Source organism: Cavia porcellus, unplaced genomic scaffold (assembly GCF_034190915.1).
Source record: "Cavia porcellus strain 051 isolate PalLab524CR breed Dunkin Hartley unplaced genomic scaffold, mCavPor4.1 scaffold_7, whole genome shotgun sequence".
Lineage (NCBI taxonomy): Eukaryota > Metazoa > Chordata > Mammalia > Rodentia > Caviidae > Cavia > Cavia porcellus.
In genome coordinates this window covers 52,724,084-52,736,638 of record NW_026947490.1, presented here as the reverse complement: position 1 = coordinate 52,736,638, position 12,555 = coordinate 52,724,084, and the positions used below count along the sequence as shown (strand labels likewise).

General features: G+C 49.9%; 1 protein-coding gene across 1 annotated transcript in view; it reads left to right on the top strand.

Moving 5' to 3' along the window:
- The first annotated feature begins 11,770 nt into the window (after positions 1 to 11,770).
- Lmx1a (LIM homeobox transcription factor 1 alpha) overlaps positions 11,771 to 12,555 on the top strand; it is a 143,156-nt gene continuing 142,371 nt past the window's right edge. Inside the window, exon 1 of the mRNA XM_023564630.2 lies at positions 11,771 to 11,974. Coding sequence (XP_023420398.1) covers positions 11,899 to 11,974 — 76 coding nt within the window. The 5' untranslated portion in view covers positions 11,771 to 11,898. The remainder of the gene's footprint in view (positions 11,975 to 12,555) is intronic.

The window sequence follows — 12,555 nt, the reverse complement described above, 5'->3', positions numbered from 1 at the left end:
TCTTCGAGGGTGCAGTTTAGATACTTCTGCCAGTGCACACGGCTGGGTTAGGGAGCAGTGCTGGGTGTTGCTCAGAGCATCGTGTAGACAGAAAGAGGCCCAAGAGGCAAATGTCCAGGAAGAAGGAAATCCCTTCCTCCTCCACGCTAGCCTAGCAGAGCCCATCGTGGAGCCAGCTGGCAAAGCAGAACTGGGGTTTGTGGAATCCCAGCCGAGCATCCTCAGGCAGAGGGTGGAACCTTAAAAACTGCACTGTGTGTTTGACTGGAACAGCAGAAGGGGCTTCAGGAGACAGAAAGAAATGAGAGGGACTCGACCAGTTTCCTTTCCTCCTTCCTGCCTGCTTCTGTTCTCTCTTTTTCTCTCTGTCTCTCTGTCTCTGTCTCTGTCTCTCTCTCTCTCTCTCTCTCTCTCTCTCTCTCTCTCTCTCTCTCTCAGGATAACAGATTTATCTGGATGTGGAGGTGCATGCCTGTAATTCCAGCACTCTGGGAGTCTGAGGCAGAAACACTGCAAGTTTGAAAACAAACTGGATAATTTAGTGATTTAGCAAGACCCTGTCTCAAAATAAAGAAATAATAAAGGGGCTAGAGATGTAGCTCAGTGCTGAAACCCTGGGTTCAATCTCAAGGGCAACAGAACAAAGATCAGGTGATCAATAAGCAAGATGTCGGGCTGGCTGCTCTGGACCAATGGCTTATGTAGATTAGGTGGGGTAAGACACTCTCATTCTTCACCATTAAACTGGAGACGCCTGCAGAAGCAGCCAAGCTCATGGGTTCCAAAACTTGGGAAGGCCACTGCAAACAGGAGAGCGGCTGCCCTCTGGTGGACACCTGTGGCCCTGCAGGAGGTGCTGTTCGGTCCTCTTCACCTGCCTAACCTGAGCTTCAGGAAGGGCCAGCTGAGGAAGGGCTGTCTGATCCTCTAAGGCAGATGAAGTTGTTCCCTGCCTTGGCTTATGGACCAAAAATGCCTCGAACCTTTCTTCAAAAGGAATAATAATATCATCACTGAAATTCCATTCGGCCAGTTACAGCCTGTTTCTTTGTCTCAGAGTATTCTTTAGATCAGGGGTGGGAATTTTTTTTCCTGTAAAGTCGATTTTAGGCTTTGACTGTATAATTCTACCTGCTTCTTTTGCAACTGCAGACAGTAACAAGATGAAAGCATGATTGTCTGCCAATACAAATCTATTGTGGGTGCCGAAGTTTAAATTTCACATAATTTTTGCACATAAAAAAGTATTCTTTTTTTGATGTTTAAAAATCATTTTTGAACATGGGAACCATTCTTAGCTTTGGTGCATGGCCTTAGGAGATGGAGCCCGGGTTCAGACTTGTGTAGTCCTTAGGTTGTGTCAGAGCTAGAGACTCACAGGAAGCCATGCAAATATCTACTCCATCGATCCCAAAGGGGGCTCAGCTGATTCCCTACTTTTTGGCTTGACAGGGTTTCTGTGAGAGAAGCTCTGTTTCTCAAGGTTACCCTTTTCCTCATGGCACAGAGAACCTTGCTATCACTTACATTTGTGTTGCTGGGTGCAAAAAAAGTGTCCAGAAATGAGAACCTCATCAATAGTTTGAGGAGGAACCCAATACACTATCCTTCATTAATAAGAAGAATCACTACCAGGGAGAAGGAACCATAAGGAGGGATTGTGGGGGATGGATGCAATCAAGGTTTGTTATGTGCACGTATGAAGATGCCATTATGAAACCATATATAGAGAACCACTGCTGGGTATCTTGAAAAACATGCCCCTTGATGCATTAAAAATACGGTTTTTATGTATTTTCTCAGGACCTTAATCATTTTTCAGAGCAAGCTGCACCTATCTGATTTCGATCAAATGCCTAGCTTTATCTGTTTCATGGATAAACTAAACTGGAGATTTCAATGGAGAGAGTGTTGATGTGAAGAACTGTAAAAGTTTAGATGGACTTACTTAGGGTAGCGCTATCTTTTGGATAACAAAGGGGAAAGTAAAAGACCAGTATTTGTGTTTTCTTGCATGTGCATAAAGCAAGTGGAAGGGTTCCCAACAGCCTCATACCCGGGATATCCTGAACTGGGGAGAGCTGGAGGGAGGTTTGTTGTAACCTTTTTATTTCGGAGTTTAAACTCCATTGCTGTCTGCCTTTCCCTTCCTCCTCTCCAATCTGATGCCAGGACCTGATTCTGGAGGTTTTGAGGGCGAAGCTGCCTAAGATGCAGATTTTCATGTTGTCAGGGAAGGAGGCAGGGACCTAAAGGAAAATCAGAGAGAGCCTGTGATAAATGCTAAGCAGCCTGTGAAGGGAATACAGAGCAAGTACAGGGATCTATCTGTCTGAGAGCAGAAGAGATAGGTTTTTAACAGGACTAAGGGGGGGGGGGAAGGAAATTCTCAGTTGAGGACATGATCTATATCCCTATATAGGTAAGCTGGGAATGTCACTGCTGGGGTACAGTGCTGAGTGCCTGGGACTGAGTGGGAGGGGAGGAGAGGCGAAGGGGAGTAGGATTGGAATTGATGTGTGCTAAGAAATTTGGACCTGCCTTGGCACATGGAGATCTACCAGAGGGCTCAGCCAGCGTGTCAGTGCAGGCTGAGCACCTCTTCTGTGGAGGGAGAGGTGGGACAAGCTGCTCATTGGGGGTCTGTCTGTGGCTGGTTTTTCATGAGTAAGTCAGGGTCCCTTTGTGCAATCACCGTGCAATGGCGGCTCAGCTAGGCCCATGCCAAGACCTGTCTCTGCTCCCTGATGCCCCAAGGAGGTGAGGGCTGTCATCTGCCCATTACTCAGGAAAGCTGATACAGCCTGGGTGAAACCATCGCTGATGCCTGGGAGTGAGTCAGAGGTGAAACCAGAGCCCACTACCCAGTGGGAAGAAAGATGAGACACTGAAGAAACTCCCCCACCCTGCCCAGATGTTCCCTGAGACTCTGGCTGAACTCTGGGCCACGCCCATCCCCGTTCCTGGCAGGCCTGGCAGGTCAGCCAGTTTGCACTGCCCAAGGCTTCAGCCACAGTGAGCACAGAGCCAGGAGGGGGTGGCTGAACCTGGCCAGGGCTTGGGCTGCCCAGCGTGGGCAAGAACCTGCAGCCAGTGCCTGGGTGCTGCAGGGAAGATCCAGGCAAAGGTTTGGTTGCTGCAGCTTGGCTGCTCTCCACAGGGCTGAGAAACTTGCAGCTGACTCTCAGGGTGGGTCCCACTCTCCTTGCAGATGAGATCAATGGATGTGCAAACATTTGGAACCAGGCTTCGCTGTGATTCCCACTCTGCTGCTCTTCCTCCCGCACTTTCTACTTCCGCCAGCATCCCAGTGCCCCGCACTTCCTACTTCCGCCAGTATCCCAGTGCCCCGCACTTCCTACTTCCGCCAGCATCCCAGTGTCCCCACACTTGTTTGCCATTCCCCCTCTTCTCGCCTTGTCACTGAACCCAGGAACTCAATTTCCAGCCCCTTTTATTTCCTTTTCTCTGGGGCCCTGGATTTGTCACTTATACTAGAGTAGCAAAGCCTACCTGTTCTCTCTTCTTTCTTCTTCTTATACCATCTTACACTGCGCTTCTGATTCTTTTGCCCTTCCAGTGCGGAACCTCCAAAGGCTTTCCATCGCCCACAGAGCATGGAGCAAGCCCTGAAGTCTGGTGTGCAAACCTCCTGGCTTGACAGCCTGCATTTTCCCTCACCTTTGCCACTTCTGCACAGTGCTTTCCCACTTTGAACTTCGCGACTCAAAAGAGCTGGGGGTAAATTATTGATGGGATAAGAAAGGAGGAACTACAACTATATTTTAGATGCAGCAAGGAATCTTTCACGATGTTATTAATATTCATGCTGCAAATACATATTTTTTACAGGAAAGTTCACCAGCTGATCTAGAGGCACAGTGATCTAGAGCTATGAGGACCAGGATACCTTTTCTTTTCTGTTTGCTCAAACAAATTCACAGTCCCATCTGTAATTCTGGTGCAAATATATCTATAGACTGAATATTGCTTTTCTTGCCCTGCCTCCTGGGAAGCTCAGAGGCAAATTGGGCTCACTCACAGTGTTTGTTTAATCATTCAAATGCTCATGTACAACAAGTGTCACGGTCTCAGAGCTGTGTTGGACAGAAGCTCATCACTCTGGTTCCTGTCCTCAGAGACATAGTTTGTGAGTCTTAGAATATCTGCATTTTCTGTTTTCCTTATTCTTGATTTCATCATTCCATCCCACTACTTTCCTTTGCATATCATTAGTTTGATGTTTATTAAAACTCTGCAGAAGTGAGATCGAGCCAATGTATCAAAGTGCAACTGTCCCAACACTGAGGATGAGAGAGCAGATCTGATCTGCATTACTGAGTCATACATGTGGTTCTTTTAGGCTGTCTCCTAAAGCCCGCTAGGTGACTATATAGAACTGAGACCCAGTTTGATGCAATCATAACAGTTTTGTGGGGCTAACTAATATTTTTTTCACTCTATGAGCACCAAATGACACTTATTATCCTTTGGTAATTCCAGTGTTAGCTCCACTTTATTGTTTTGAAAGGGATTTGCTTTTCTGTTCTCTGTAGGTCATTTTAATTAGAAAAAAGTTTTGATATTGATAGTATTTGCATATCATTTTAGATCCTGTTATGAAATAAGTTGAGTGATCTCATATAAATCAATTACCGATTGGGCAGATGGGGCATCCCCATCAGAAGAGTATAAGAGGGTAACCATTTGGGTGTGGGGGTGTCCACAGCATGCTCCTGATCACCACAATGGTTTAATGTTCTTGGTGAGTGGAGACGGTGTGGAGGTCCCTTCCTTCCTTCCTGAAAATAGCTGCTTGTGGGAAGCTGGAGTCTTGATATTGGCTTGATGTCTGTGACTTCTGTACCATGGAGCTCTTGGGTGTTGCCTATCTCCAAGGTTTCTGTGTCCAACAGCTTCTGCTCACTATAAACGAGATCTAAGATTATTAACTTGCACAAGCAAAAGATTTATTTTGGCTCATGGTTCTAAAGGTTCAGTCCATAATCAGTTAGCCTGCTGATTTCAGGTTTGTGATGGGCCAGTGAGTCGTGGTGGGAGTAAGTAGCTGAGCAAAGCCTTACTTCCTGGTAGAGGAATGAAGGAGAGGAAGAGGCAAGGGCTAGGGGTCCTGCTGTCACCTTGTAGAGCATGTCTCTAGTGACCTGAAAACCTCCCATGAATCTCTATCCAAGATTCTCCCATCTCACAATAGCAGCACAAGAGCCTTTATTGCAAACCTTTAGTGCACAGGCCTTTGAGGACCCTTCCAGGTGTAAACTAAAAAGCTCCTGTACCCCATCACTGCACACTCGAGTGCGGCAGAAGCTACTCTCTGGTGGGCCTTGTGTCTGGGAACCTCTGTCCATGTTCACAGCACAGTGACTGAGGAGAGGTGGGCGTGGAAATTTAGCTCTGCAGCTAGCAGAGCCAGATCTCCCATTTTGGGGTGTGCGGTTCACTCTTCGTGCCCCACCCTCTCCCGCCAGTTTCCCAGGTGTCTGGCATGGGATGCAGAGTAGTACACGTAGAGGTCAAAGACAGGAGATGCTGGAGCCCAGGAGGAAAAGATTCATCCAGGAAGCCTGCAATACAGGGTCTTACAATGGATCACATGAGATTTTCTTTTGAATAGCATCTTTGGTTGTGTGTGGAACCAAAAGCCCGACTCCAAATGAAGCTCCCTTGGTACCAGTGACCGTTTTGAATTCAGTTGAGTTTAATTTAAGTTACAATCTCTGGGTGCCTGCACTAAAATGGTGGGCACCAAAGCCACAGCATTAAATAAAACATGGCCCTAGAGGAGCTCATCCAGCCCAATGATAAAACTCATTAGACTCCTACCATGTCCCTTCCACCGTGCACAAAGGTACCAGTCATCTCCTTGGTTATCCAATGGGGAAGCTGAGGCTTGGAAAGACTAAGGAAATTGCTTCAGGCCATCATGAGTGACAGAGTTAAGGATCCATTTAAGATCAGCTGGACTCCAGGGCCCATCTCTAATTGTAACCATCTCTACCCCAGAGCACAACCTACCGAGGCACAGGGACAACTGTCATCATGAGACGTAGAGTTGCTCTCTGAATGCTAGTTCTTGTTTGTGCATGAGAACAGGGTAGAGCAAGGTTCCTTCAAAGTCGACATCCACTTGTTCATGGGAAGGTTAGAGGGAGACAGAGAAGGCATTTGAACATGAAGGTGAGCAGGCAGATCACTAGAAGGTTCATGTCTGTCACCTCTGTGAACAGTCATAGTTTCTCTTTTCCTCTCCTTGTGCCGTAAGGAATTTAAAACATGGAGAGATTAACTGCAGTAAGAAGGAATCTCAGATGGGGTTTGAACTCAGGCCTTTCTCTGTTTCCAAAGCCCACTCACTCTCTTCCAAGTGTACCCAGACATGCCATGGCATAGACCAGAACTTCCAGGCACATTCTGTTTAGGCACAAAAGCTCCTGGGGCCTCTGCACTGATGCTGAGTAATGAGGAGTCACAGGTGGCTCTGACATGGGTGCTTTTCTTAAGGAGCGCACAGACCAACAGAGAGGTTTTAGTATGCAGATAGATACTACCAGGTCCAAGGAGCTGGTGCTTTAAATGGTACCATAGTGAGTCGGGATGAATCTCCTTTTTGCCTGGTGCTGTCCTGGCTGCAGTGGAAGGAGAACATTGCTTATATTTAGGGGGCAACCCGCATGCATTTGCACTCTGACTTCTCTCCTGTTCCAGTGGCTAGTTCAGGACAGACCCCTTCACCCCAGAAAGTGCTAAGACACCTGGTTGTCCAGCTCTGTTCAGAGATCTAAATGTCAGCACAAGACTGGGGGTTACACAGCAAAAGAATGCAGAGGTCAGGGGAGCTTGTTCAAGTGTGTCCTCCGCCTCCCCAGCCTCAGGCCGCCGGCTCAGCGTGCTGTGTCTGAGCAGTAATGCCTCTGCTTCTTTTCCTCTTGCTGGAAATGCACTTTGACATTTTTTAACAAATAACACAATTTTCCCTTTGTGTTTCCCTTAATAAAACACAGAAATGAGAGCAAGAAAAGGAAAGTAAAAAAACATGTTCCTGTCATCTCCACTCTGTAGCAGGACATCCAGCGCCCCCTCCCTGTCCTCTTCCCCCCCACCAAGCATGGCTCTCCGACGCCTTCATCTTTACTCTTCTCTCCAAATCTTGCCCTCCAAGATCCATGAGTCTGGTATGTTTGCTCCTTATTCTCTGCCATAGAAGGGCTAGCTCCACACCTGGTCTATACCTCTCAGCCTTGTGCTGTTTGGCTGAGGACAGATGTTGCAGAAGGACCAGGAGGGATTCAGAGAAGCCTCCAATGAAGCACCCCAAGGTTACAAGGGCTGGAACCCAGCTTGTTTTTCTCACGTGAGAGCAGTTTTCAGATCAGCCTGGCAAGGGACCCATGCTTCTCTCATAAAGCAAAGCAGTAGGCTAAGATTTGTTTCCTGGACCTCTTGGGATCTGTTTTAAGGTGTCAGGTCCTTGATGTCCAAACCACTGCCTATCTCTTAGCCAGGATAACTGCACATTTCCATGCTTAGGTCCCAACACCAGTTGTATAAATGTAATGTGACAGACACACAACCCACAGCAGGCCACACAGGAGTGGACTGAGGAGGGTTTCATAACTCCTATCCTCTGTGGCTCAACACCAGCTGTTCAAAATGCTGACACACAGAAAGCCACATTAATGGGGGTTGCATTTCCCCCAAACTGAGGCCCTGAATGCACCACCTCTGACTGCAGACACACACAGAGCCAGGGGTGATATTCAGAGCAAAGCAGGTCAGACGGTAAGAGCTGCTCTGGAAGCTGGAACTGACTCTGGAAGATGGGCCCCAGGGCTGGGTGACTAGAACATGGCAGCTCCAGGGAAATGGATTTGACTCATTACCAGACAATTGCAGTCTCGAGCCTAAAGTTCATTTCCTACTCTAAAACTAATTTCTGGAGTTCTTTCTGAAGTCTTTTTACTTCCCTCCCACAAATGCCGAGAAGAAATTTCTCTCAAAGAGGGAGAAGATGGTATTCTGGTAATGGGGCATGGATTTCTTCGAAAGGGCTCCTGGCCAGAGGCTGTGTGGCATCTTTATCCATCAAGTAGATAAAACAAGCCAGGCATGGTGGCACATATTCCTGTAGTTCTAGCACTGTGGGAGGCTGAGGCAGGAGAATATCAAATTACAGCCTAATGGGGTAATTTAACAAGATTCTGTGTCAAAATAAAACATTGTCTAGGTGTGGTACTATGCTCCTGTAATCTCAGGACCATGAAGCTGAGGCAGGAGGATTGCAAATTGAAACCCAGCCTGCTGAAACTTAGTAACCCTGTCTCAAAAATTTTAAATATATATGTATATATATATTTTAAAGACTTGGAGATTCAATCCCCAGTACTGTACTGACAAAAAAAAAAAAGTAAAATAACTGCATTTGCATTAAAAATGGAAAGGCAGGCGGCATGTGCACCAGTCATGTATCAACCCTCCTTGTGTCAGCAAGGTGAATTCATACTGAGTAGGAATGAGGCTCATGATTCCCAGTGCTCTGGGAAAGGTGAAATACATCACAATGGAGGAAATGCTTAATAAAGGGATTGGCTCTTTCCTAATCTAGACATGTCAGCCTCGAAGGGATTACATAACATGCTCCAGAGTTTCCTGTGCTACACCACTCTGTGGGGGGCCAAAACCAGGTCCACCTCACAGATCTTAAGCTGGGAGGACCTTGCAGGCTGTGTGGAATGGAGCTTCCATTCCAGAGAGGCCAGGTTAATGTCAGAGACAAAAAGTGGTGGCCAGGACTCAGTGGCAGAGCAGGGAATGGGACTGAGGCCCTTTGATTCCTCTGCAGTGCTTCCTGTTATAGGGAGGAGTCCACTCATTCCTTGTCCAGCATATGACACTTTCTAATCATGTTTGTGTGTCTGAGTCTGTTTTAAGAACAGCAGGGTTATAATGTGGATGAGACACAATCCTGTCCCAAGTGCCTAACCCAGGGGGAAAAAATATTCTGCCCACAAACTTGTATAATCTTATACTCATCAGGCTTCAAGAACCATTGGAAAGACGTGGGTCTTATAGCCAATGCAAATCTATTCCCTTTCAGGATATTTGAAAAAAAAAAGTCAGTTCTTATCACTCATTAAACATATGTCACAAATTCAAGATCTTTAGTGAAATCAAAACTCTCATTGAGCATTCAAAAAAATTTCTTATGGTGATATTGGCTCTACCAATACTTGTAAGAATTACTTACAATTTATATCTAGTTTTTCACACCCTGCCGTCCTTGTAGTAGCAGAAAGGACAAAGGTCAGGTGGTAGGAGACCTGCCATTGGCCATCTGGGCCACATCAGAACACCTCCAGGATGCTAAGCCTCAAAGATTCATCTGAAACAATGGATAAAACTATTTGTTCTGCCTACCTCCCAGGTTTGTTGTAAAGATCAAGCCAGATCGTGTCTATGGAAGTGCCTTGAAAAGTATGAAAGCAGCATTCAAATATAAGGTATTACACTCTTTGCCCTTTTCCTTTGTTTCTGTGAAGTCATATGCAGTGTTTGGTTTGTGCTGTTGAGGAAAGAACACTTAATGGGAAGTGTGGGGCGGGGTGGGAGGTGGGGAATCGGTGCTCCTAAGCACCTGGGAGCCAATGTCTGCCAGGACTTTTTCTTTAGCGCTGGGAAGTGGCACTGCTCTTAGAGAAGGTCACAGAAAGCCCTGGTTCTGTGTTCTCTCCTCTGCTCGGGTTCACCTGGCCAAAGTGCCTGTCATTCAAACTCAGCTCAGGTTAGGAACTGAGGGTGTCCGTCCCAGAGGATTCCATGATGTTGGACCTTCCTGTGGTATTCTGGTGATGGGGCATGGATTTCACAGGTGCTGTGCATGATCTCCTTCATCTGTAATATCGCAATACTGGAATAGTCTTCAACTCCTAGGGCCCCTGTCAAGACTGAATAAGTTGACTATGTCAGCAAGCCTGATACAAAATGAACGTTGGACACACCTTAGCCAGTGCTATGGTTTGTTTATTGAACCTCTTGGGGGCAGGTACTTCCAGGAATAAAGAAAGGATAACAAGACCTTTTTCTGGCCCCTTGAGAGGCAGAAGTGTTGTTTTCTTTTGTTAAAGTTAAGAGTTGAGGGAACTGCCTCCCCCCATTTGTTCCCTAAGAATGTCCTTTCAGCTGACTTCCTGCCATCCCAAATTCGCTTTCTGGGATCAGATCCCACCCAGGCCCTCCCAGGAGCAGGATTCAAGGTTTGGCTGCGGGTCTCAGGGTGTCTGCACACAGCAAATGGGGTTTCAGCCCTAAGGAAGTTGGTAACTTGCAAGAGCCCCTGGGGGAAGGAGGAAGGTCTGAGGAGCCCGGTGTTCACAGTCTGTCGGCTCACAGAGCTAGGCACTTCCGTGCTGGTGAGGACAGGACTGCCGGGTAGACCTCACTCCCTGAACTGGCTGCAGAGCCACAGGTAACCAGCCCGGGCGCGCGCGCTGTCAGTTGGACGCGAAGGCCCAGTTGCAGCTCCGCAAGGTAACAGTTCCACGTGGAGGCAAGGAAACTTTGCGCGCCCTGGAGGAGGTCCCAGCAGCAGAGGGGCGCACCCCGCTGTGGCCACGAGGTGGGCCGCGCAGCCAAGCCGGGAAACCCAGCACCACGGCCCCGCCACGGGACGAACTCCCAGCTCCCCCGCCCTGCGCACCCCACCCCTTCCCTCCACCGCGCGCGCAGCGCCACGGCGGCTGTCAGAAGCCGCGGGATCCGCCCCAGAGAAGCACGGCCAACTTGCACCCAGGACCCGGGCCTCCGCCTTTCTTCCTAGCCTCGGGGAAGCATCCGGCCTTCCCTGGCCTCTGAACAGCGACGCGGGCTGGCGGGACGTCCCGAGAAGGCCGGCTGCTCGTGGCCACGTCCCGGCCCGGCCCGGGCGCGCCGAGGAGCGGAGCCAGAGGCAAGCGTTCGCTCCCGCTCTCTCCCGGGCGCGCCGGGGAGGGGGGCAGCTGCTCGGGCTGCAGCCTAGGGGGCGTAGCCGGCCTCGGCCGAAGCTTTCCGAGGCGCCCCGCAACTTCACTGCGCTCCAGACCCGGGGAGTGAGCTCGCCCATCAGGTAAGGAAGGCATCGGGCTCTCCGGCTACCGCTCGGGCGGGCGTGTTTGTGAAAGTTAATTTGAAATGCATCCAAGAGTGAGTCGGGCCAGCCGCGGCTCCTCCCCGAGGCGACTCCTTTGCTCCTGCAGACATTCCCGGCCCTGGCCGACCGGCGGGAGGACCTCCCCGCGCGCCCCGCACGCCCACTCCCGTGCGCCCCGCTGCAGAGCTCAGCGCCAGGAGTACGGAAGCAGGCGGGACCTCTCCGAGTTCCTCCCTCTGCCAGTCTGCGACCCCAGGCAGGTGAGGGCCGAAAGCGGGGGACCGGGGCGTGGGCTGTAGCCGTGGTCTTTCCGCGCGTCTGGGCCCGGTCGAGTGACAGAGAGCACCTCTTCTTTTTATCTCCATCATTCTCTAGTAGCTGAGTTCCTAGTAGCAGAGAAGTCCCTAGGGCCCACATTTGTATAAGCTGGGGCGGAGTCGGTCTCGGGATGGGAAACCTGGAGGCAAGGGTGGGGGTGGAGGGGCAGGAGAAGAAGAAACACAGTTGGGGGGCGGAGGCCTAAGTACATAACGCGTTGACTTCAAGTGAAATCAGATCAGTCGGAGCAGTTCGCTGTGACCGTCTCTCTCCTCCCACCCCGCATTTCTTTTGGCTGGACTCTACCCTCCTGGCTCATTCTGGTCGCCCTGGACACTCCCTCCGTCCCAGGCGCACAGCAGCTTTTTGATTCCCAGGGGCACCAACCAGACGCATCTTTTCCTCTCCTCTACAGGTCTTCTGGGCCCGGCCCGAACATGCTGGACGGCCTGAAGATGGAGGAGAACTTCCAGAGCGCGATCGAGACTTCGGCCTCCTTCTCCTCGCTGCTGGGTGAGTATGAGGGCCGTGCGCTATGGGCGCACCCGCTGTCGCCATGCCAGAGCTCTGGATCCCAACTTCTTGATCAGCGACGGGGGTACTAGAGCCCCTCTTCACGCACACAGTGGAACCCACTCCGTCTGTCCGAGTCTGCATCTGTCAGTCCTTTTGAGCTGTCCCCACTCAATAACACCAACAGGTCTCCGAGGGGCTCACGCGCGGGGCTTCGAATTCCCCAAAGCCACGAGGGGCGGGAGAGTTTGTTCGCAGGCGTTTGAATGGCAAGTGATTAAAATTACCCAGGGCTGGAGTTTTTTTTAATCACGGAGCTGATCGACGGCTGATAAATGCCTCTGGTTTCTCGGGGGCCTGGGGCAAGCGGACGGGCAGAGGCCAGGAGCACCCAAGTTCGAGGCGGCTTCTTGCCTTGCCAACAACTCCAGCCTCAGTTGTCTTGGGCATGGCCGAGAGGCTTTTCCGGGCCGGTGGGCAGCGAGGCGCGGGGATTAGCCCTCGCGGCAGGGCCCTCGTCTCGGCTTTAATTAACTGAAGTTGGATCTCAGGTCCGCGGGTTCCCCCGCCCCACCCCCAGC